Source organism: Sceloporus occidentalis, unplaced genomic scaffold, assembly GCF_023333645.1.
Source record: "Sceloporus occidentalis isolate IW3139 unplaced genomic scaffold, rSceOcc1.0.p SCAF_14, whole genome shotgun sequence".
NCBI lineage: Eukaryota > Metazoa > Chordata > Lepidosauria > Squamata > Phrynosomatidae > Sceloporus > Sceloporus occidentalis.
In genome coordinates, this window is record NW_028316994.1 from 2,036,623 (window position 1) to 2,062,780 (window position 26,158).

The following is a 26,158-nucleotide window of genomic DNA, read 5'->3' on the forward strand; positions in this document are numbered from 1 at the left end:
TGGGAGAAAGGAGAGGATATATATTGTATTAAAAATAAATGAATATAATAAATAAATAAATAAATATCTGAAAAGCTTTATGTGTAGAACAAATTCCAAGCATAATATGAAGGCTTCTTGACACAAGACGTTAATGTGAAGATCTTGTCTTGTGTGCCTTCAAGTTGTTCCTGATTTATGACAACTCTATCACAAGATTTTTTTGGCAAGGTTTGTTTTGCCTTCCTCTGAGGCTAAGAATGCGTGACTTGTCCAAGGTCACCCAGTGGATTTCCATGGTCAAGCAAGGATTCAAACTCTGGTCTCATGAGTCCTAGTCCAACACCAAACCACTATACCACTGCGACTCTCTCAATGTGAAGGTAATGTCTTCTCTAATAAATGTTCTGCCTCCCCTCAAAAACTAGACCACAATATTCCCCGAAGATTTAGTCTCTTCAAGACTCATATACCTGTTTTTTCTCTCGGATCTGGGCCTCAATCCGAGTCCCTCCGATCACACCCTCGAAGGCATATACGGCAGCCTCATCATCCAGAGGGAAGACAAAGACAGCCTCCACTGGGTTTTTTTCCTCATTCTTGTACCGAAGCTCAGAAACTACATCAGCAATGAAGCCTTGGACCAACACATCCACGGAGATACCTTTCAGCGGCACTGGACAAGGAAACAGACCAGTTAGTACAAAGCCTAGTTTGGGCTGCCCCTGCTCAGAGTCCTCAGATGCATGGACCCTTCTCCAGACACCTTGGCCCTTCAAGAATAGGCTAACCAATTGGCTGGACTAAGAACCAGGCCATCACAGTATCATTTTTAAGCTGTATACAGCACCTGAAACTCAGTTTACAGTTTGAAGTATCAGATAACTGCCATTCTGCAAACCGTTTGCTGAATAACCACAGGGAGAGGATTTACCTGGTTGCTGTGACTTTGTCAGAAGGCCACAAACAGTTGTCATGGCTGATGATGATCTCTGAAACAGAAAGAGAGGCCACGTGACATATCCAACAACTATAGAAAACAACACTTTTATCTCTGCTTTTGCTTTTAGTTGGCAGGACTGCAAGAGGTCATGAGAATAAGGCTACAATCCTTTAAAGGGTGTTATCTACAGCATCGAAATAATGCAGCCTGACATCACTTTAACGCCCATGACTCTATCCTACAGAATCCTGGGATTTGTACTTTTGTGAAGCACCAACGTGTTTGGTAGAGAAAGCTAAAAGTACAAATCCCAGGATTTCATAAAATGGAGCTACAGCACTTAACAGTTGTGTCAAATTACATTATTTCTACAGTGTAGGTTCACCCAAAGACTTGCAGGTCACCATAAATTCGAAACAATCTGAAGGCACACAACAACAAACTCCCAAATCATAAGATTCCCTAGGGCCGAATTGTGGGTCCAGGAGAAGCAGGGGAATCGGAGAGAGCAAACAGGGATTCAGGATGATTTGAATGGAGTGGCTTCCTCTTAGGAGCCCAAGATCCAAAACACACTGCAGAAATAATCCAGTTTGAGACCACTTTAACTGCCCTGGTTCAGTGCTAGGGAAATCTGGGAATTGTAGTTTATTGTTGCAACAGACCTTTCTGACAGACACTGCAAATATCTCACACAACTACGGTTCCCAGAATTCCCTAGCATTGAGCCAGGGCAGTTAAAACAGCCTCAATCTGGATTATTTCTGCAGTGTGTTTTGGACCCAAGCTGGCAAGCCCTGAGGGTTTTCTGTTGCCAACAGGACTAGATGTGAAAGAAAAGGGCAACATATCTGGAGGCGCTAGAGTGCCAGGGTTTGAGGGGAGTGCCACTACAGGCCAGGACATGAACTTTAAATTCCTGATCCTCCAGATATGTTGCTCTTTCCTTCTGCATCTAGTCCTTTTCGCAACAGAAAACACTCTGGGCTTCCCTAGGATCTTGGGCCCCTAAGAAGAAGCCACTCCATTCAAACCATCCTGAATCCCTGAAGGGACATAATGCAAAACAGAAGAGCCTTCTTATAAAGCAATAACATAAAAGGTAGAAAGAAGTGATGAAATGCAAGGTAGGCATAAAGCAGGGGGTGCCCAACTTGGAAGGAGGTAGGGGCCAAAATTAAGGTCAGCTAGGTTGTTCAGGCTGCCAATAGGTTTAGGACAGTGAAATGTAGGACATTCAAACAAAATGGAGGACATGGCCAAATAAAAGTTGAAAGCATATAAATGTAAATCCATACTTCTTAGCCATGCTCAAAATGGAGGACACTGTAGAATCCCCCCTCCTGGACAGGAAGGATGAGATGGGGGACATGTCTGGGAAAAGGAGGGAAAGTCTGGTCACCTTAATAAAGGGCAGGCATCCCCTCCCTCCCTCCCTCCCTCCCTCCTTTCTTTCTTTCCCTGCTTCCTTCCTTCTTTCCTTCCTTCCTTCCTTCCTTCCTTCCTTCCTTCCTTCACTCCATTTTTTCCTCCCTCCCTTCCTTCTTTCTTTCTAGAGGAGGAGGATGGGGAAAGAGACAAGGATGCCTGTGCACCGCGTTACCCTCCTCCTCCTCTGCCGAGTTGTTCGCCTTTGAGCGGTCTGGGGGTTTTGCCAGGCAGGCAGCCTTGCCAACTTGGCAGAAGAGGAGGAGGACAATGCACTGGGCAGGGTCCTTGTCTCTTCCCCCATCCTCTCTTTTCCCTTTCCCCATTGCTGGGTGGGCAGACTTGAAGGGGGAGAGGGAGGACGGGGGTAAGAGACAAGACATCCTGCCCATCGCATTGTCCTTTTCTGCCAAGCCGTTCATCTTTGAGCGGCAAGGCTGCCTGCCCGGAAAAAACCCCAGACCACTCGAATGACATGGCAGAGGATGAGGAGGACAACGCAGTGGGTGGGCTGCCTTATCTCTTTTCCCTTCTTCCTCCTCCTCTGCCGAGTCTTTCACCTTGGAGTGGCCTGGGAGCTTTGCCAGGAGGGTAGCCTTGTGAGGATGAGGATCTCGAATCCCAAGCCACTGGCCAAAAGCATGGCAGACTCCTGCTCCTCCACTCCCATCCACACCCCAGGGAAGACCCCAGGCCCCTTACCTTAATGAGCCAAACCCGTGCCCTCTCTTGCTCTTTTGCTATCTCGTTCCCTGCTCTCTCTCTCTCTCTCTCTGCCCTCCCGGCTCTACTCTGCCGCTTGGCCTGCAAAAATCTTCTCCCTCTGGGCCGCACTCCTGTAAGCCTGTCCCCACCCAGCAAAAGCTCTCCTGGGAAGTCTGGAGGAAGAGTCCATTGCTCCCATCCTCCAAAGTCCCGTGTGATCAGGGAGGACTCTCAGAGCCAGGACATCCTCCTGTTCCTAACTATTTGGCCACGGGCCTCCAGAAATCCTCTGGCGGGCCGCATGCGGCCCTGGGCCGCAGGTTTGTGCACCCCTGGTACAAAGGGAAAAAAGGAGATGATGGGAAAATAATTAAAGTAAGAAGGAGAGGGGAGAGATATGCAAGAGGAAAAAGAAGGAAGAAAGGGAAATTGAAAAGGAAGGAATATGAGAAAGAAAGGGGAAAGGAAAATAAAAGAGAATGACATAGAAAGAGATCTAAGTGAGAAGGTTAAAAGAGACATGTGAAGAGAGACAGGGAAAAGAGGAAAGGGACAGAAAAGCAAAATGGGAGAAAAGATTGTGATACCAGAAATGTTTGCCAGAAAAGAAGATTACCTAACTTGGTAGATGCATACACTTTACACATCAAACAGTTTGTATCCTAGGGTCTACACTGCATCAGTCAATAATGGAAGATTAACATTGTACCTAAATATAATTTAATATATTAACTGGAAAGAGGGTTCAGCAACTGTGTGCTATTGTACTATGCTGTCATGGTTTTTGTTTATGTAATATATATATATATATATATATATGTAGAATTTCTTAGTAAAAATAATTAGAAAAGAATGCAATCACAAAAAATATAAGAGTCTTACCCTGCTGATCCTGGGTGGTTTGCTGCTGCTTCCTTCTTTGGTCAAAACAACCAAAGAACTGAAAGTGAAAGGAGAGCTTGTCAGAGCAAAATGCTGAAAGCCTTGCCTCTTATCCCTGCCTCTGCTTAGGGAGCATCTACAAATTCAGTACCAGGCACAATGCAGTACCTTCCACCCACAAATCTCATCCTGATGCACAGTGGGCCCTCTACATCCCCTGGAGTTAGTGTGGGGTAATTTAAGGGCCCGAAAAGATAAGCCAAAATAAAGCTGCTTTGAGTCACTTTGGAGGTATGCTGTTTAAATGACACATGCATCTTAAGAGGCCAGAAGCTGTGCCAAAGCTGCACTCCAGTCTTTAGGACTGGGGCGTGACTTTGGCATGGATTCCAGCCTCTTAGTACTCAGGCATCATTTAAACAGCATGCCGTCAAAGTGACCCGAAGCAGCTTTATTTTGGCCTGTGTGTTCAGGCCCTAAGTTTCCTAAGGCTTCTGTCTTTTGTAAAAAATCTAGGGCATTCAAGAAAAGTGTCAGACACGACAAAATACAAGCTGAAAATACTGACATAAATTTATTTCATAGGGTTTATTTAGGTCAGGGTTACCAGATGCCATAACTGCAAAGGAAGACAAGGCACTTGCAAAATGTAGGGCATTCAGGAAAAGTGCGGGATAATATAAAATAAAAGTTAAAAACACTAATATTAATATAAATTCATATTAATATAAATATAATATTAATATAAATTCATATTCATATCCAGCTCCATCAGGGACAGCCTGAAGGAAGAGGCTCCTCCCTCTTTCAACTGTCCACCGGGCAGGAGCGGCCCCAGGGAACTTTGCTGTTGCCGCCGGAGCGGCGTTTTCGGAGGGGGGAGGTCGGTGACAACGGCCCTTTAAAGCCGACTCACCGGCTCCCGAAGAGGATGCTGCCCGCCCCATTCCATCGGGCAGGAGCGGCCCCAGGGGACTTTGCTGTAGCCGTCGGAGCGGCGTTTTCGGAGGGGGGAGGCCGGTGCGAGCGGCCCCTTTAAAGCCGGCTCACTGGCTCCCGAAGAGGACGCCGCCCGCCCCACTCCATCGGGCAGGAGCGGCCCCAGGGGTCTTTGCTGTTGCCGCCGGAGTGGCATTTTTGGAGGGGGGAGGCCGGTGAGAGCGGCCCTTTAAAGCTGGCTCACCGGCTCCCGAAGAGGACGCCGCCCGCCCCACTCCATCGGGCAGGAGCGGCCCCAGGGGACTTTGCTGTTGCCGCCGGAGCGGCGTTTTCGGAGGGGGGAGGTCGGTGAGAGCGGCCTCTTTAAAGCCGGCTCACCGGCTCCCGAAGAGGACGCTGCTCACGTTTTCCCCCATACCATCGGGGAGGAGTGGCAAGGACTGCTGCCTGCTGCCGCCATTGCGGACTCTTAGGAGGGAGGGAGATTGAAGAGAGGGTGTGCTGTTAGTACTGTCAGGAGACTGTTGGACATGGTGTGCACTTGGCTTGGTGAGGGAAAGGGAGACGTGGCTGTGTTGAGCGGGGCTCCTATTGGAGTAGTGTGGGGCAGGGGGAGTTATAGCGGTAGGAGAGTGGAGTCATTCCGCAAGGGAAGGCGGGATCGATGCGTAATATCTATCCCACCTTCCATCCACTCTCCTAGCCAAAGAGGTCTGAGGGTCAGTCCAACTGTACCACAAACCCTGTCTCTGCTCCTGTGCAATGCCAGGTCTGTAAAGAATAAGACCCACATAATATATGATCTCGTGGATGATAAGAACTGCGACCTGGCTTGCATTACTGAGACCTGGCTTGGGCCTGAGAGTGAAGCGGTGTGGGCACAGGCCCTCAGTGAAGGACCAGATCAGGGTAAGTGGGCGGGGGGGGGGAGTCGCCTTGATCTATAAGAACACCCTCTCCTTGACCAGGAACCATGTCCGCCAGACAGACTATATCGAGTGTATATACCTGACCCTGAAGGCCAGGGACAGGTTAGGGATTCTGTTGGTCTACAGGCCACCCCGTGTGCTAACAGACTCCCTGGCCGAGCTGACACAGCTAGTCTCAGAGCTGGTGCTGGAGTCCCCCAGGCTTCTTGTCCTGGGGGACCTCAACATCCCCTTTGAGGCCGGTTTTGTTCCAACTGGTGCGGCTCGGGAATTCATGGCTACCATGACTGCCATGGGCCTGTCCCAATTGGTCTCAGGGCCCATGCATTCTGCTGGTAATACACTTGATGTTGTCTTCTGTACGGACATGGAGTCTCCGTGGGCAGAGGTAACAAATATCTCTGCCCTGTCATGGACGGATCATTTCTTGGTCGAGGCTAGCATCAAGGCCCACCCAGATCCCCCCCGGGGGTGGCGGACCTATTAGAATGGTCCATCCTCGAAGGTTGATGGAACCCAAAAGATTCCAGGAAGCCCTAGAGGGTTATTTGGTTGGAACTGACGGCGATTCTGTTGATGCCCTGACTAACATCTGGGATACTGATCTCTCCAGGGCTATACACAGCATCGCTCCCAAGTGTCCTTTCCGGCCTGCTTCCAATAAAAAGCCCTGGTATACGGAAGATCTCAGGGCAAGGAAGCGGGCTGTGCAACGACTAGAGCACAATTGGCGGACACATCAGGACTTAGCCGACAAGACACTCCTAGAGTCTCATTTGCAGGCCTACGGAGTAGCAATAGATGCAGCCAAGAACTCGTTCTTTGCTGCACGTATTGCGTCCGCAGAGTCGCGTCCGGCAGAGCTGTTCAGGGTTGTGAGAGAGCTCACTCAACTAGCTCCCCCCCCCTGAACCCACTATTGGAGCCATCTAAAGCCTGTTGTGAGGAGTTTAACAACTTTTTCGCGGATAAAATTTCTCGGCTAAGGGATGATCTCGACGCTGTTATTGCTTCAGAATCGAGAGTAGAGGCGTCCAGAGCTTCCGTGGACTCAGTTATACTGGATCATTTTGAGTCTGTAAGTACCAAGGATGTGGACAGGATCCTCAGTAGCGTTAGGAAGACGACGTGCTCTCTCGATCCCTGTCCTTCATGGCTGGCAGTTCAAGGGGGAACGGCGATAACTGAGATGTTGCGCCGAATTGTCAATTCATCTCTCAGGGAGGGCCGATTGCCATCTAGTTTAAAAATGGCCATTGTGAAACCCTTATTAAAAAAGCCCTCCCTTGACCCCCTAATTCGAAATAATTATCGGCCTGTTTCACTGCTGTCATTTCTAGGAAAGGTGATCGAGAGAGCGGTTGTCTCCCAGCTACAGGGGGTCTTGAAGGATACGGATTATCTAGACCCATTTCAAACCGGCTTCCGGGCGGGCTATGGGGTTGAGACTGCCATGGTCGCCTTAGTCGATGATCTCCGTCTGGGCATGGACAGGGGTAGCGTGTCCCTGTTAGTGCTTTTGGACATCTCTGCAGCCTTCGATACCATTGACCATGGTATCCTTCTGGATCGCCTGGGGGAGTTGGGTATCGGGGGCACTGCTCTGCAGTGGTTCCGTTCCTACCTCTCAGGCAGATTCCAGATGGTGGAGCTGGGGGACTGTCGCTCCGATAAGAGGGCCCTTACATCTGGGGTCCCTCAGGGAGCGATTTGGTCCCCTATGCTATTCAACATTTACATGAAGCCGCTGGGAGAGATCATCCGGAGACACGGGGCGCGGTGTTATCAGTACGCTGATGACACCCAAATAGCCTTCTCTCTGTCTCCAACTGATGCAATGTCTAGGGATGGCATCTCTCCGCTCAGTGCCTGTCTGGAGTCGGTAATAGGCTGGATGAGGGAAAATAGACTCAGCCTGAATCCAGAGAAAACGGAAATACTTGTGATAGGCTCCCCCGGTCCCGGGAAGGAAATTTGTCCAACCGTCCTGAACGGGGTCACGCTCCCCGTGAAGGACACAGTTCGCAGTCTGGGGGTGCTTCTGGACTCGTCGCTTCACCTGACTCCTCAGGTGGATGCGACAGTTAGAAGTGCCTGTTATCAGCTTCGGCTGATACGCCAGCTGCGACCCTTCTTGGGTCAGGGGGACCTTGAAACAGTGGTACATGCACTGGTAACCTCTCGACTTGATTTCTGTAATGCGCTCTACATGGGGCAACCCCTGTACCAAACTCGGAAGCTACAGTTGGTTCAGAATATGGCAGCAAGACTGGTCACTGGCAGCTCCAGGGCCAGCCATATAACACCTATATTGAAAGATCTGCATTGGCTGCCAATCCGCTTCCAGGCACAATACAAGGTGTTGGTTGTTACCTATAAAGCCCTAAATGGCTTGGGCCCAGAGTATTTGGAGGACTGCCTCTCCCCATATAATCCGCCCCGCAATCTCAGGTCGAGTGAGAGACAACTTTTGAGAGTTCCTAAGGTGAAATATACAGCGTCTGCGCATAGGGCTTTTTCTGTTTCAGCCCCGCGGACTTGGAACTCTCTCCCTGACGAGCTCCGCTTGGCCCCCTCCCTCGAGTCTTTTAAGAAAAATCTCAAGACTTACCTCTTCCGCCAAGCTTTCCCCCACATGTCCTAATCACTATTTTTCTCCTGTGTATTGTGTGTATTGTATTGATTGAATTGTCTGATTGTTTTTTAACTGGTTTTAATGATTGAATGATGCATTTTAATTGATGTATTGTACTGTTTAATATGGGGGACTTTTGCTAATGTAACTTGTATTTTATTATTCTGTAAACCGCCGTGATCGAAGGAACGGCGGTATATAAATAAAGACTCATTCATTCATTCATTCATTCATTTCATATTGTTTATTTGGGTCAGGGTGACCAGATGTCATAACCGACAGAGAATGGGCACCATAAAATGTAGGACAGTCAAGAAAAATGTAGGGCATGACAGAAGAAAACTTGTGGGTAACTTTAGGTCCCAAAGTGGAGCCATCCACAGAGAAAGGGGTGCATATACGGAACGTTTGATTCTATATGTAAGTATATATGTATACACACACATACACATGTATATGTGTATATGTGTGTACACACACACACAAACTCACACATATATATTTATAGGTGTGTGTGTATATACACATATACACATATACATATATAATATAGTAATACAACACACACACATATGTATAGACATATATATATATATATTCATACATATACATATACACACAAATAAATAATAATAATAATAATAATAATAATAATAATTCTTTATTTATATAGCGCTGTAGATTTGCACAGTGCTGTACATACAAACAATAAATAGATAAGAGTAAACCTGCCTATGGCGTACAATCTAGGAAATAATCAGATAATACATATAAAATACATAGCAATACAGGAAATGGTTCAATAAAACAGGCAACAAAAAAGAACATCAAATAGTAAATGATAATCATGCAATGCCTGAGAACGCTTCTCTGAACAGGATTGTCTTCAACTCCGTGTGCATAATATAACACACACACACATACACACACACACACACACACACACACACACACAAAGGGGTCTGTTGGGCCTAAGGCTTTCTTGCTGGGCTGCAGCTGCAGCAATGGTTCTAGTCAAGCAAATGGGAAGCCACTGGAGCCACCCACAGAGAAAGGGATGCATATGTGTAACGTTTCATTCTATATATATATGTGTGTGTATGTGTGTATATATTACAGACACACACACACACATACATAGACACACACACATGTATATGTGTATATATGTGTATACACAAACACACACATATATGTGTATACACACATATACATATATATACTATAGTAATACAATGCACACAAATATGTATAGACGCACACACACACATATGTTCATACACACATACACATACATAGACACACACACATGTATATGTGTATATATGTGTATACACAAACACACACATATATGTGTGTGTACACATATATAATATAGTAATACAATACACACATATGTATAGAGAGTTATATATACAAGGACTCCCTGAAACAACACATACACATACACACACACACACACACACACACACACACAGATAAATGTAGGATATTACAGAATAAAAGTTGTGGGCAACTTTGACGAGGTCGGTCCCAAAGTGCTCTGGGCACCTTCCAGAGGGGCAATAGCCTGTCATAAATCTCAGACAATGATCTCCCTACCTCCCTGTGAATACAGAAATGAATACAGTTCATTTCTGTCTAGAAGACTATAGCTGTTTTTTCTTTTTTAAAACAGCATTTTAAAAAATATTGAACAATGCACAGGTTGTAGGCTGCTGCCACACTGAAAAATTAATGCAGTTTGACAACGGTTTAACTGTTATGGCTCCATCTACAGAATCCTGGGATTTGTAGTTTGTTGTGGCACCAAGTCCATAGCTCTCTGACAGAGAATGTTAAATATCTCACAAAACTACCAGTCCCAGAATTCCATAGCATTTAACCCTGACAGTTAAAGGAGTGCCAAACTGCATGGGTCCCAACTTGGGAGAAAGGTGGGATAAAAATAAAGTAAATAAATAATAAATTAATTCTGCAGTTCAGATGCAGCCTAAAGTGTATTTAAAAGGGGAATCATCCTTCCTGGAAGTTGCTATGATAGCTAATTCACCTATTTTCTTTTGACCAGACAAATGGCTGTTGGAGAGTTTCAGGGACTACAAGAAAGACGTGGTGCCCTTGTGCTACATTGTGCCCAGCCCTTCCATACAGCTTGGCCTACATCCTTTAAACTAGCCAGCTATCCTACAATGTGGAGCTCTGGTGCCACAACAAACTATGCTTTCCAGAAGTCCATAGCATTGTGCCAGGGCTGTTCAAGTGGTGTCAAACCAGATTATTTCTGCACTGCAGACTCTCTCTCTCTCTCTCTCTCTCTCTCTCTCTCACTCACTCACTCACTCACTCACTCTCTGTGTTATATTTTGTCCTTCATCTCAAGATTTTTGAGGTGGTCAGATTAGAACGTTCAGCATCTTAATATTTTATGACAGGGCAGTAAACCAGGGGACTTGATCTGTGTCTTGCAACTCTGACCCTGTTTTCATCTGTGGAATGTGGGAAATCATGCAGTTTCTATATCAGAGGAAGTTGTGGGTGGGGGAAGTTGGTCAGCGTGGGAAGTAAAACTAGACTATCTTTTCTCCCCAGACCTGCCCCCCCATGTGATCGTGCAAACCTTCATGGCCTCTTTAAGGCAGCAAGTACATGCATGGGCATGGGAGCTTGAAACTTCACCATATGCAAAGAAGTGGAATGAAATACTTCTGCTTTTCAGGCGCAAGGCAGTTCCAGAGCTTGTCAGATGTAATAATAATCATCATAATAATAAGCTTTATTTGTATACCGCTTTTACGTGGACGATCAAAGTGGTTTCCAATATCAAATTAACAAAACATAACACATCATGACTCTGCTTCTCTCCCCTCAAGATGGTGGTTGGGAGGAGGGCTCGTCTTCTTAGCAGGCAGAAGCCTGTTGTTGCTGGCCTGCTTCTCTCCCCCTCAAGATGGTGGTCAGGAGGAGGGCTACATCTAGTGATGTAGGCAACATCACTAGAGCAGCAAAGAACAGAATTGTATATTCAGAACATTGGCATGCTTATGATTGGTGACACCCAGTGTGGAGGTGGACAGTGAGGAGGCCAGACTGCCATGTTCTCCAGAGGGCCATTTGGGGTCCAGTATGGCTGCAGCCATGTTGCTGCATTGGTGTTGCTGCAGCCCTGCCAGAGCCCAAACAGAAGATACTGCACCCACCAGCAGCCTGGAGGGCTGTTCAGGGTCTGGTGTGACTGCTGGGCAAGTCAGAAAGGGATACAATGCCCTTCCTCACTTGCCCTGCAGTTGCGCCAGTCCCATGGGCTGTACCATTCCACTGAATATACATTCCCCTCTGAGGTGTCACCCAGTGTAGTCTGCACCCACTGCACTCCCTTGTGATGTCACTGATTGAGAGAAGAGTGTGCTTTTTTTTTGTAGACATGTAGCATGACATAGTGGTTTGAGTGTTGCACTACAACTCTGGAGATCCAGGTTTGATTCACAGCTTGGCCATGGAAACCCACTGGGTCACCTTGGGAAAGTTACATGCTCTCAGCCTCAGGAGAAGGCAATGGCAAATCTCCTCTGACCAAAACTTGCCAGAAGTCAGAAACAACTTGAAGGCACACAACACACTATACAAGCTTGTTTCAGACTGCTCTTTGCCATAGCAAGGCCATTTTCCCAATGGAGGATAACCCTCCAACGTAGGATAAAACATTTGTAGGCCCTGTTAGAAAGGTATTTGTGCCACAGTTGTAGTTTGTTTGTGGCACTAGAGCTCTCCGACAGAGAAGGCTGAATGTTTCTTTGTCTTAACTGCACTCCTCCTTCTTCTAAGTCTAAACCTGCTCTTCATTTGATATTTTCTGCATAGGGTTTGAACAGATAGGGTGAAAGGATGCATGTGTGTCTAGCAGAGAGCCAATACAACTGCTTCAAAGGGTCTTGCATTCCACTGAGGGGCAACATGGTCCAGCACTTCAGGACAAATACTGGCCTAGTTCGTAAGGGTCTACATCCTACAGGACAGCAAAGGAGCCTGAGTTGGGTAGCTAGGTTAGAGAAACATGAGGTAGTCTCAAGTGAGGAAAATAGAGTACTAGTCTGTATCTTGGGCTCTGTCCATGGCCCTGAAAAGCTTGCTCCCGAGTGTGGATTGATTTCAGGCTCCAAGGCCTTGAGGAAACTCATCTCCTCCTACTAAATGATACTGGCTAGAATTAAAAACTTTTTAATTGTGGCTGTTTCATTGCCAGGAGAGGGCAGTGGATATTTTTTATGTACATCACTGACTGAACATGGAGAAGACAGATCATACATGCTGCTGGCACACACGTACTACAACAGGTATTGAGGAAAACTACAACAGGTACTGAGCAAAAAAAGAAGAGAATTTCCTAGCCATCCAGTGGCACTTATTTTAAAAGAATCATAAATTTGGAAGAGACCACAAGGGTCATTTAGTTCAACCCCCTGCCATGGAGGAACTCACAATCAAAGTACCCATGACAGATGACCATCCAGCCGCTATTTAAAGGCCTCCAAAAAGGAGACTCCACCACACTCCAAGAATGTGTTTCATTGTTGAACAGCTCTTACTGTCAGGACGTTGTTTCTGGAATCTCTTTTCCCTGTAGCTTGCATCCATTGTTCTGGGTCCTATTCTCTGGAGCTACAGCAAACAAGCTTGCTCCATCCTCAGTATGACACCCCTTTAAATACTTAAAGAGGGCTATCGTATCAGGCATTTCTTTTCTCTTTTTATAAAACAGTACAATCAGTACAATGAAAATGCGGAAAAACTATTCCCAGTGAAGGGTAGGGAGACTCCTAATTTTAAATGTCAGGATTATGTTTAGCTACCCTACAGTGTGGGTAAGCAACTTTAGCAGGTCTGGAAGACCACTTGGACTGCCCCTGTAGTGAAGTGGAATGTGATGAAAAACATTTTTTTAGAGGCCCAGTGTATTTGGAAGGTTCACAAAGAACAAAAGCAACCTTGGAGTCCATGTCCAGCTCCAAGATAACTTTTTTGACCATCCCTGTCCTATAGTTGGAGAGAAAGAAGAGGACCAAAATAAATATTTTGTGGTTTTTTGGAGACAGGAAAGATACTTTAATATCTTACTTAAAATTCAGGGCAAATGAGAGGTTTATGGTCTGTGCATTTCTTAGGGGAGAAAGACGAAATACCTTTTGGGAAGCAGCTACCAATCACATCTCCTTCGTTCATCAGTAGCCCTAGTGGCATAGTAGTTCAGTATGCTGCTGTATAGTGGTCAGGTTCAAAGATATGCTTTGGATCCACACAGTTGATGCTGTAGGTGCTACAATTAAAATGTAGGGCAATTCCAGTATAATGCCAAGGATGAGTGTATAGAGGACATTGGCCATAGTTTTCTATGAAGCCCATCCCAAACCCTCCTAGGTGTCCACGGACCACAGGTGAAGAATCCCTGTTAGATGTTGCTGGACTGCAGCTCCTTGCAGCCCAAGCCAGTATAGCCAATACTGCGGAATGCTAGGAGTTGCAGCTGAGTAACTTCTGGAGAGCTGCAGAATTCTCATCCCAGCATAATGACTTGGCAGAGTTCCTTGGCTATCCGGAGGATGACTGGCCATTGATACTATAAGCTGAAACATGGCACCTGCAATGAAATTAAGGTCTGGTTTTCCTTCTGTGTCAACTCATGGCAGTTACTAGGGTGTGGAATGCCCAAATTGTTTGACATATTTGTCATTAATAAATCTACTTGCCCATATGCCCAAGGGTAGCTTTAATCATGCATCCAAAATCTGATTATTCACTAAGTAATAATGCACTAAGTAAGCACGGTTATATGGATTTGTAATTCATTTGTTAATCTCCTGGATTATTATGCTTTATTTATATAGCACTGTAGAGTTGCACAGTGCTGTACATACAAACAATGAAATAGATTAGAATAAACCTGCCCATGGTGTACAATCTAAGAAGTAGTAGCACAATACATGTAAATAATATATAACAATACAGGAAAGGGTCCAATAAAACAGGCAACAAATTAAAAACGTCAAATAGCAAATAATAGTCATGCAATGCCTGGGAAAGCTTCTCTGAACAGGAGGGTCTTCAACTCGGTTTTGAAACTAGTTAGAGAAGTGATGACCCATGTTCGTGGGGGAAGAAGGTTCCAGAAGTGAGCGGCAGCAAGTGAAAAGGGACAAATCTGGTATGGGGCAGAGAAAATCCTTGGCTGAGATAGCAGACGTTGACTACCAGAATAGAGGGCCCGAGCGGGAAGGTGAGGAGAAAGTTCTGATAAATAAGGAGCCCATACAGGGCTTTAAAAGTCAACAAAAGGAGCTTATACTGAATACAGAAAGGGAGGGGGAGCCAGTGAAGGGATGACAACAAAGGGGAGATATGGTCAGAGCGGTGAGCAGATGTAATAATCTGTGCAGCTGAATGCTGAACAGAAATTAAAGGACAGAGGTAAGAAAGAGGAAGCCCAGCCAGGAGGATGTTACAGAAATCAAGTCATGATACCACTAGGGCATGGACCAGAATCTTGGCAGTAGAGGCAGAAGAGATATGGTCAGATTTTGGCAATATGTTATAAAAAGAATCTACATGCCTTGGCTGTGGTCTAGATCTGGGGGAAACACGACAGAGAAGAATCAAAAATAAAACCAAGACTGTGGGCTTGCTGGACTGGTCAAATAGAAATGTCATCAACAGAAACAGAAAAGGAGTGTTGAAGAGTAGGCTTAGGTGTCAAAATGAGAAGCAATGTTTTGGACATACTGAGCTTCAAGCGTCGCTGCTGCATCCACTGAGAGACATTTATAAGACAATATGAAACTTGCTGTTCAAGAGCCGGAGAAATGTCAGGGGTGGAAAGATACAGCTGAGTGTCATCGGCGTACAGATGATAGGAAAAGCTGAAAGAACTAATGATTTTTCCTAGGAACAGTGTGTAGAGAGAGAACAAAAGGGGACCCAAAATAGAGCCCTGGGGAACTCCAACAGATAGGGGAACAGAGGATGACATCTGATCACCCGCGACCACTGCAAAAGCTCTGTCTGACAAATAAGATCTAAACCAGTCGAGAACGGAGTCTGAAAACCCAAGGTCAGAAAGTATGTCAACTAGAAGACTGTGATCAACAGTGTCAAAGTCTGCAGACAAATCAAGAAGAATGAGAACAGAGTAAAGGCCATTAGCCTTGTCCTGTAAAAGATCATCCGAGATCTTAGTGAGAGCCGTCTCTGTAGAATGCCATGGGCGGAAACTGGACTGAAAGGGATTGAGAATGTAGTTGGCTTCAAGAAACTCAAGACAGTGAGAATTAACTACCTGTTCCAAAACCTTAGAATAATAATAATAATAATAATAATTTTATTTCTATCCCGCTTTTTGCCAGGCAATCAAAGTGGCGTACAACAGGTTAAAATACATCCATATATACATAATACCCCCCCTTATAACAAGATTAAACAATGTAAGATTAAAAACTTCATATTAAAACCAACTAAGCTAAAAAAAATCATCATGGGCAGAGTTCGCTGGATGGGAAGTCTTATTTGTGGCCGAGCATTTTATTCCGGGAAGGCTTGCTGGAAGAGATCCGTCTTAATGGCCTTTTTAAAGCTCTCTAGGTTGGTAATTTGACGGATCTCGTCCGGCAGGCCATTCCATAAATTGGGAGAAAAGGTTGGAGAGAAATCGGATGATAGTTAGAGAAAGAGGGGTTAAGAGAAGTTTTTTTCAGAATAGGGGAAACTAAATCATGTTTAAATACCGTAGGGAAAGAATCCATGGAGAGAGAGAGATTAAAGATATAGAGAAGTGAGGGCAGGAAAAAGGGAGCTATAGAAATTAAAAGACGAGTAGGAATTGGATCAAGAGAACAAAATGCAGGTTTGGAAGAATTCAGTGGTGTAGAGAGTTCATCCAAAGAAACAAGAGGAAATACATAATTTTTTTTAGATGGGGGTGATAGAAGATTAGGAGTAGAAGAAGAATTGGGAGGGACTATCTCAGAGTGAATAGTGGTAATCTTTGAGATGAAATAGTGAAATCATTAGGAGAGAATGATGAAGAGACAGGAGGAGAGGGAGGTTTAAGCAAAATGTTGAAGGTGGAGAACAAATGCTGCGGGCGCCTCTCATTGGCGCAGATCAATGATTTGTAGTAATTCTGTTTTGCCATGGACAGGGCACATGAAAAGGAAGAAAGAACAAATTTGTAATGAATAAAATCAACCCATTCCCTGGACTTTTTCCAAAGGCGTTTGGCTGCTTAAGAGCAGGATTGGGCCTCAGCATACCTCCAAAGAGACCCACAGCAGCTTTATTTTGGCAGTCTGTAACAGGCCATAGAAGAGACAATTAACCAATGTTAATGTGATATACTTCAGGTTACAAGGCATAGGCCATACATCTGAAGGCTTGTTTCCATTTTCTTTCACCTTTCTGTAAAGATCTCTCTCTCTCTCTGAGCTTGTGTTTATTTTACAAAAGGAGATATTCTCTTTTTTGCATATTAATAGCATGTTTTTAGCCTGAATCACTAGATTTAAAAAAGGTCTAGACCACCTAGATAAGGCATCTTTAAATAAGAGTAAATTCCAGCACTTTGGAGGCATCAAAAGGAGCTATAACCCAGGGATCAATGCCACGCCTTGGGGGATGCAGCAAGAGACACTTTGGTAGGAAGACAGAAGAGAAGCAGAAACTCCAGTTTAATCTGCAAGGTTACATTGTAGCATTCAGAGCCCAAAAACCTGGGGGCTGACACTGGTTCCCAGCAGGGCATTGCCAGCCTTCACACAGTCAGCCAGCTGAGGCCCTGAAAGAAAAGAGTCCATGGACAAGTATTCATCAAGACTTAAATGTCAATCACACATAAACCTGGACATACATAATGATTGATATGTTGGAAATATAGTTTTTCATGATGCAACTCACTTTTTAAAGTGTCTGATGAACAGAAATATTCTTATTGAGTAATGAGGTGGTAACTGAGAATGGAGAAATGGGCTTCTGGCATCTGAGCTTCTCTCATTCTCAATTATATGAGATGGTAATCCAAAAAGGAACATAGAGGAATACCCAGGAGAGCCTGGGAGCATTAAGCCACTGGTGAGTCAAAGGGGCAAACAACCAAGGAGGATTGATCATTCTTAGCTATGCAGCCTTCATTTTATGCTCTCTTCCATGGCCAGAGGGATAGCTGGAGACATCTTTGCTCTCATCTCTAGACTTTCCTTTCTAGCCCTCTCCTGGTTTACATTTGAAAAACTGTTAATTCAGGTGAGAATTCTGATTAGAATCATAGGGCTTTTACAAAAATAAGTATTCCAGGTGCAGAAATCGCACCTTTTGCAAAAGGAAAATAGGTTTTGAGATAGGCCTAAGGCACAAAACCAAAAGTACTTCAAGGGCATTTACAAGGATGCAAGAAAGTGTTACCTGCCTGCAGATGAAGGTGAAAAAGAAAAGGCTCTGGCACAACAGAAAGTGTTTTAATACTGTTTGGGCAGTATATTTCGAAACTGAATGCTACTTTCTGTGTATAATGCCCTTGTCATTTAATTAATCAATGAACAGCCAGTAAGTCTAATGTGTTCAATTTTCCTCCCTATTTTTATAACTTCACATTATAAAATTTCCAGTTCCACATTTTATGTCCAATGCACATAAACAAAAACTTGGAGAAGCCCACTGATGCAACCTAATCTGACAAATGGAAGCTCTTTCAATAAGCCATCATGTCCATCATTGTTACCATCATTTATTTAAAAATAAAATAAAGATCTGAATTGAGACAAAATAAAGCCCAACTTCCCAGAAAGCCCTACCAAGCATTATTTCCATGCACCTGTCTCTGAAAAACTGCTATTTTTCCTCTGTCTCTCTTTTATTCCTTTCAGGAAATTTTGGTGATGCCTTACAAACTCATCTGTACTTTACCCCTTCCCGCTTCACTGTATCTCCTTCTCCTGCCTACTGGTAACAGATCACTATTTTTATTTGTATTGTCATTAAAGAAAAAGAAAATCAAAACTGGAATGAGAGCCAAGTAGGATTACTTCTTTCTCACAAATTTGAGTCTTAACGAGGGATTGATTCTACCAGAGGAATGGGGCTGCAGTTGGGGTCTTATCCCCCTCCCCTTCCAGGCCCTGTACCCCTCCATTCATCCTCATCCCATTCGTAGTCTTGCAGGCCTACTGCATCTCACCTGCAGCCACCTGAAGCCAGTTGAGAGCTTTTGCTTCCAGTAGCTCCCACTCATCCCTCTGCTCTGAAGCCTTGGAGTGGAGCCAGAGGATGGCAAGCACTGTTGCCCACACATTTGGGGCCACCTGGTGATAATGGAGAAAAAACAAGAGACATGTTGATTCCTGTTCACAGTGCCCATTCTTAAAGAAAACAAACGATGGTTCATAACTGCATCATTTCAAACCCTAAACTTTGGTCAAGAATCCAGAACATAAAAGCGTGGTTTGAAGTGGATGCAGAAATCATGAACAATGATTAAGCTTCAGATTTCCATGGAATAATGAAGCAGTTTCCTGTCTCTCACACCTCCCTACTGCTGAATTGGATATGTCTTTGGTCTGATCTAGCTTGGTTCAGTCATTAATATCAGAATGGAATATATCAATGAATGGATATCAGATGGCAGTAGAAATCAGAAGACCAGGGCTTGGCAGGTCAGCTATGAAAGAATTAGAAAAGATCCTGAAATGTAAAGATATATCACTGAATATTACAGTTAGGATTGTACATACCATCATTTCCCCATTTCTATGTACGGTTGTGAAAGCTGGACAGTGAAGAATAGAGATAGGGGGGAAAACCCATTTGAAATGTAGTGCTGGAGAAGAGTTCTATAGATACTATGGAGTGCTAAAAGGAAAACTAAATGGGTTCTAGAGCAAATCAAGCCTGAACTCTAACTCAAAACCAAGATGACTAATCTGAGACTCTTGTACCTTGGCCATTTTAGGAGAAAATGTGACACACTAGAAAAGACAATGCTTGGTAATATAGAAAACAGTAGAAAAAGAGGAAGAACAGATGATAGAATGAATTAAGTAAGCCACAGCCCTAAGTCTTCAAAACCTGAGCAGGGCTATTGATGATAGGGTGATGTGGAGGTCTTTCACCCTAAGTCTAAGCTGATCTGACAACAGGTGGCAACAACAACAACAACAACAACAACATGCCTCTTATTAATGTTTTTAGATTATTTTTCTGCCCACTCAGGATCCCAAAATGGTATACAACCAAAATATTTTTTAAATTCTTTAAAAATGGATTAAGAACATATTTTAAAAGCCAATTTTAAAAACCAAAGCCCATGCTGAATCGTACCATTTTGGCTCCTTGCTGGAAGCTCAGTAAAGATGGAAGCACTCTGACTTCATATCTTCATAAGGCAGCCTCCCTTGCATCTCATTCCATATTACATTAATTTGCTGCTGTTGTTGTTGTTGTTGTTGTTGTTGTTGTTGTTGTTGTTGTGTGCCTTCAAATCAACTTATGGCAACCCTAAGGTGAATGAACACCAGATGTTGCCAGCTATATTTCAGGGGAAGGAACTGGCAAAGCCACCTTTAAGTATTCTTTATCTATGAAAAACCTATGAAATTCATAGGGTTTCCATAAGTGAACACAGGTGACTTGAAGCTGTGCGCGTACACAGACACACACAGACACAGCAAATCTATAATCAGGTTTTCTTGGCCAGATTGACTTGTGACTTGACCAATGTAACCTAGTGGGTTTCCATAGCTGAGTGGTATTTAAACCCTGGTCTCCAGAGCTGCAGTTGAATGTTCAAAGTTCTATGCCACACTGCCTATCCATAATTCATGCAATGTATAAAATCTTAAACTAGCTGTATGCCATAAAACCACAGGCAGCATTAATATTATGGCTTGAATCGTATTATGTTTCCAACAAGAGTAAAGAGATTAACTCAATTGGATTTACTTAGCTTGGGTCTAGTCGAAACTTTCAATAGAATTGGGGCACATGTTTGAACTGAGTCACTTGTCAATCCCAATAGCCCTTATTTAATTCTCTCCAGCTTTCAAATTTTAAAAATTAAGATGGCCATTTCAAACCACAGGAACCTAGTCAGATTAATAAGACCCTCTTTTCCCCCATTTTGGACATCCCAGCCCTGCCACAAACTCACTTGAGAAGGTGTTTTGCTCAAGGTAGTTTCAGTGTGGCCCAGAATGCGGGCCAGTCCAGTATCAGGAAGCCACGAACCATCAATGTTCTGCAGGGAGACCAGGTTCAAGAATGGCGATTCTTTTTCTGCCACTTCATCTAAAACATACAAACCAGATTTCAACGTTTTCAGAGCTAGAATTTATTTTTTAATCCAAATACACTTTTAAGGATGTTTATTTTTCTATGAAATTGTTATAGTAGCTGTACTGGTGTTGCTGATCAAGGATAGAGTGAGGATAAATCATGATCCTGATTTATCCTTGCTCTATCCTTGCTGGGATCTTAACTGCCATTCCTATCTGTACTTTTTGAAATATATGCATATTGTGAGACCTTTGTTCCTGAGTTGATCTCTCAGGGGTCATGAGGTGTATCCACAACTGTGAATGCACCTGATCCCAACACATAGCTGTGTTCATAGCCACCCTCATATGAAAGGCCTTATCATACTATAATCATGCAGGTCCCTCAAAATCAACATATTTTTAATAAGTCTTTATTAAAACATTTTAACGTATATACAATGTTGCATATGCCCCATTCCCTGCTCCTCCCTCCCCACTCCTGCATTGCTTGAAAGAGTTTAGAATCAGTACACTGTTTACAATTAATACCTAACATTCAATATGTGGTATTTAATTACATTATTGACTTCATTGTACTCTGTATTCCCTTTAACCTTCTCAAGCAGGAACTCAAAATCAACATATAATCTATGAATTATATCCCTATATTGGATGAGTGGAAACAATGTCCAGGGCTGCAACCATGAGATTAGTTCTGTATAGATGAAAATCTTGAAATCCAGTTCCACCAGCTCCTATTTGTCCTGTGCCACCAGATGTTTTTTTCTTATTCTCATTCAGATTCTCCCAGTCTTTCCTCTTTACCTTCTTCTGATAGTGCAAGGAAAAAACATTAATAATAATAATAATAATAATAATAATAATATGTTTTATTTATAAACTGCTATTCCAAACAGATCATAGCGGTGTACATTGACATATTCTCCGCCACCACATGATCTTATCCACATTGGCTTGTGAGAGATGATCACCCAGGGGCATGGTCAAATTCCTGAAAGGGATTGCCCCATAAGCTACATTCCCACATGCACTGCCAGAGGGATCCAGTGGGCTGCCCTGAGTGGCATAGGGTCACATCTGTGGACATGGCAACTGATATGGTATCTGTGGGGTGAAATGGAGGGGGGCATGTGTCATAGAATCATAGAATCGTAGAGTTGGAAGAGACCACTAGGGCCATCCAGTCCAACCCCCTGCCATGCAGGAAATCCAAATCAAAGCATCCCTGACAGATGGCCATCCAGCCTCTGTTTAAAGACCTCCAAGGAAGGAGACTCTATCACCTTCCGAGGAAGTGCATTCCACTGACGAACAGCCCTTACTGTCAGGAAGTTCCTCCTAATGTTCAGGTGGAATCTCTTTTCCTGTAGCTTGCATCCATTGTTCCGGGTCCTGTTCTCTGGAGCAGCAGAAAACAAGCTTGCTCCCTCCTCAATATGACATCCTTTCAAATATTTAAACAGGGCTATCATATCACCTCTTAACCTTCTTTTCTCCAGGCTAAACATCCCCAGCTCCCTAAGTCGTTCCTCATAGGGCATGGTTTCCAGACCCTTCACCATTTTTGTTGCCCTCCTTTGGACACGCTCCAGTTTCTCAATGTCCTTTTTGAATTGTGGCGCCCAGAACTGGACACAATATTCTAGGTGGGGCCTGACCAAAGCAGAATACAGTGGCACTATTACTTCTCTTGATCTAGACACTATACTTCTATTGATGCAGCCTAAAATAGCATTGGCCTTTTTAGCTGCCGCATCACACTGTTCACTCATGTTCAACTTGTGGTCTACTTGGACTCCTAGATCCCTTTCACACGTAGTTTCATTCAGCCAGGTGTCACCCATCCTATATCTGTGCATTTTATTTTTCCGCCCTAAGTGCAATACCTTGCATTTCTCTGTGTTGAATTTCATTTTGTTAGCTTTGGCCCAGCTTTCTAGTCTATTCAGGTCATTTTGAATCTTGATCCTGTCCTCTGGGGTATTAGCTATTCCCCCTAATTTGGTGTCATCTGCAAATTTGATAAGTATGCTCCCAATTCTGTCATCCAGGTCATTGATAAAGATGTTGAATAGCACTGGGCCCAGGACAGAGCCCTATGGGACCCCACTGGTCACTTCTCTCCAGAATGAAAAGGAGCCATTGTTGAGTACCCTTTGGCTTCGGCCGGCCAACCAATTACAGATCCATTTAACAGTTCCTTTGTCTAGCCCACATTTTACAATCTTGTTTGCAAGTATGTCATGGGAAACCTTGTCAAAGGCCTTACTGAAATCAAGATATACTATATCCACAGCATTCCCTTCATCTACCAAGCTGGTAATTTTGTCAAAGAAAGAGATTAGATTTGTCTGGCATGACTTGTTTCTCTGAAACCCATGTTGACTTTTTGTGATTATGGCATTGCCTTCTAGATGTTCACAGACTCTCTGTTTAATGATCTGCTCCAGAATCTTTCCTAGAACTGATGTCAGACTAACTGTCTGACATCAGTCAATGTCAATGACCCAAATCCTCACCTTGAGGAGTGGGGAGACTTCTTTCCCCCTAAAACTCCTGAACCCTTAGTGCTCAATGCAACCTGAAAAATTGGTGCTATCCAATCCCCCCCCCCCCCCCCCCCTTTTTGGGAACCTGTATCCTTGTTACCATGTTCATCTGCATGGGGCCCAGAATTGTCTGGAAACTCACCTGCCGAGTCTTCTTCCGATTCTTCACACTCGTCACCACCTTCGTCACACAGAAAGCCTTCCCAAAGGACAAGATGTTAAAAGCATGTTTTCTCTTTCCCTTATCATTACAAACAGCTGTCTTTTTTGTGGGGCATATAGGTTTCCAACTACTCCAGGCTGGCCAGTGTCTCTGCCCTGCCTCCCATTTCTGGTCTAGTGAAGTGAGGGCCTATGTGGGCACTTGACAGGGGGCTTCTTGACTAGGGAGTTCCCTTTAGCACCTTTCCACGTTCATGGACACCATGCTCAAAACTAGGCAAACCATGTTGGAAAGCTCAGGTGATTCTGACCGACTGGATTCCTGTTCCCTCTCATCCAAAAACAACAATCAAAGGCAACCATTATCCTAGTCCAACACTCAAACAGAACCACCCAAAGGCTGGAGGTGAAATGCAGTTCACCGCATGTCTAAAGGATGGGGACTGGCTATTGCCATCCCCTGTATTGCCTTAGGCAAAGAAGCAACTCAAAATAGGCAGTGCCCCCAACCAGCAGGCCTGCAAATCTCCAGTGAGGCCAAGTACTGTACCCCAGAAGTGGGTGTGAATGCCCGTAGGGGCTGCCACGCCAGCTGCAAGCAGCCTCTCACAAACACACACCAACTGCAAGCAGCCTCTCACAAACAGACAGCCTCTCAGGCACATACACAGTGGTGGGTGGTGAATGCCCTCATGGTCTTCTGTGCCAGCCATGGGCAGGGGATGAACACGCACAGGTGCTTTGCTCATATGGTTGCACATACATAGACAGGCTGTGTGTGCAAAAGCCCACAGCATCTGCCATGCCAGCAAGAGCAGACTAACAGACACTCACAAAGGAGGGGTGATGAGTTCGGGGCAACCTATGGAACATGGGAAAAGACACATGGAAGGATGTGCAGGCTTTATACGGGTTAAAAGTCCACCCCACCTCCAACATAATGATGCCTCATACCAGATGCAAAGGCTTCTGGACTACATCCCTTGGAGGCCATCAAAAGTGGTTGCTCCTACACTGCACTAGTGCCCACATGTCCAGGAACCCATTATTTTGCTGACTGTCTGACCTATTCTAGAATGCATAACATAACATAATAACTTTATTACGGCCATTTGGCCAGCACATTCTAGAATGCATGTATTTTTTTTTTAAATCAAATCTTTAATTACCATATATACTTGTGTGCAAGTCAGCCTCAAGTATAAGTTGAGGGAAGGTTTTAGGACCAAAACCATGTATTTTGATATGATCTGTGGGTAAGTCGAGGGTAAAATTTAGGGGCACATAACAAAGGGCCCATTCACATTACAAAAAAAATCGGTTCTGAAACCGATTCAATCACGTGAAGTTCCTACTCACCCCGAATCTCACACAAGCGAATCCGGGGCTTGCACACCCGTTCCGTGTTAAATGGCCCCTAGCGCGGTGTTTTTGAAATCGGCGCAAATACCGTTTCTTTTGGAAAACCCCGGGTCCTGGGAATGAGAACTTGGCCTCGATCACGATCGAGGCAAATTGAGGGAGGGATTTAGGTCAGAGGGTGGGCAAAGGGCAAGGCATTTCCTCCCCTCATCGGAGGGGAGGGGGAGGAGGAAAGAGCCCTGGGAAGAAGAGAGCAAGGGAAGGCATTCTTTAGGAACCTCTTTTCCCTGCATCCCCTGCCCAAAGCCCTCTGTCGCTGGGCATTCTTTCCCTTGCAGGAGGAAAAAATTCAGGTCACGAACGGAGCTCATGTCAGGCAACCCCCCCCCCCCTTTTCAAATTCAAACAATTTTTTTGGAGCAAATATGCGCATTGAATACATTATGTTTGTATTCCAGAGGCAGATGGAGCTGGGCTTGCACTTTATATCCTTGGATCTCCTTGCCTTCTGCAGAGGGGGAAGCTACAAATGTTGCAAACAATCAATGTTACATTTTTAACAATTTTTTTGGAGCAAATATGCGCATGGTTTGTCTTCTTGAGCAGATACAGCAAGGGAAGCAAAGGGAAAGCTAATGTTGCTTTTAAAAGCATAAAAAAAATGCATGGCAATCCCATCCTTTGCCTGGGACAGGGGCAGATCTGACCCCAAAGCCCACAGGTTTATAAAAAAAGAGAGAGAGAGAGGCATCTCTCTCCCTGCTTCAGCCGCTGAAACCCCTGTGCCTGGCTCTTTAAAAAGGGAGGACACTTTCCCCAATGCCCTGCAAACGTCACCATGACGATAGCTTGATTGGCAGCAGCCACCTCGCCAGCAGACACAGAATGCATTCGATTTCTAATTTGCAAGGTCAAAATGCATTCGATTTCAAATTTGTATGGGCACTTGCTAACGGAGCGATTCGGGGGAGGGGCATCCGGATCAGCCCAGTTCCTTCCAGGTCTTTTAGACCAGTATGAATGGGGCCAAAGGTTGTAAAGGATATCGAATCCTTCTCTGTCAGCAGCAGGGAACAAAGGGAAAACACCACTTCCCTCCCACCCTCTTCCTCTCTGGACCTCTCACCATGACCAAATAGCCATTTCCCTGGTGCTGGAGAAAGTTTTACATCGAAGTGACAAGGGAAGGAACTGGATGGAAGTGGGGTTTAGTGATCAGGAAGAAAGAGGTCCATAGAGGGAGAAAGATGATGAGATGGGGTGGGGTGGAAAAGGTTTTAACATCAGACTGATGTTTCGCACCCACCTACTCCCTGCTTGGCAGCTCTTTCAGA

At 44.5% G+C, this 26,158-nt stretch overlaps 1 protein-coding gene across 7 annotated transcripts in view; it reads right to left on the reverse strand.

The window, feature by feature from the left end:
- Positions 1–26,158, reverse strand: part of LOC149303501 (von Willebrand factor A domain-containing protein 5A-like) — a 75,089-nt gene that overhangs the window by 26,949 nt on the left and 21,982 nt on the right. For 2 of the 7 annotated variants that reach the window (XM_089479930.1, XM_089479927.1), the window contains exons 1-3: positions 3,938–4,018; positions 914–971; positions 453–655 (exon numbers count right to left, since the gene is read on the reverse strand). The exons of 2 other annotated variants lie outside the window; for them this stretch is intronic. In XM_089479930.1, coding sequence (XP_089336056.1) covers positions 453–655; positions 914–956 — 246 coding nt within the window. In that variant the 5' untranslated portion in view covers positions 957–971; positions 3,938–4,018. 3 more of the 7 variants (XM_089479926.1, XM_089479929.1, XM_089479931.1) reach the window with 3 other exon arrangements.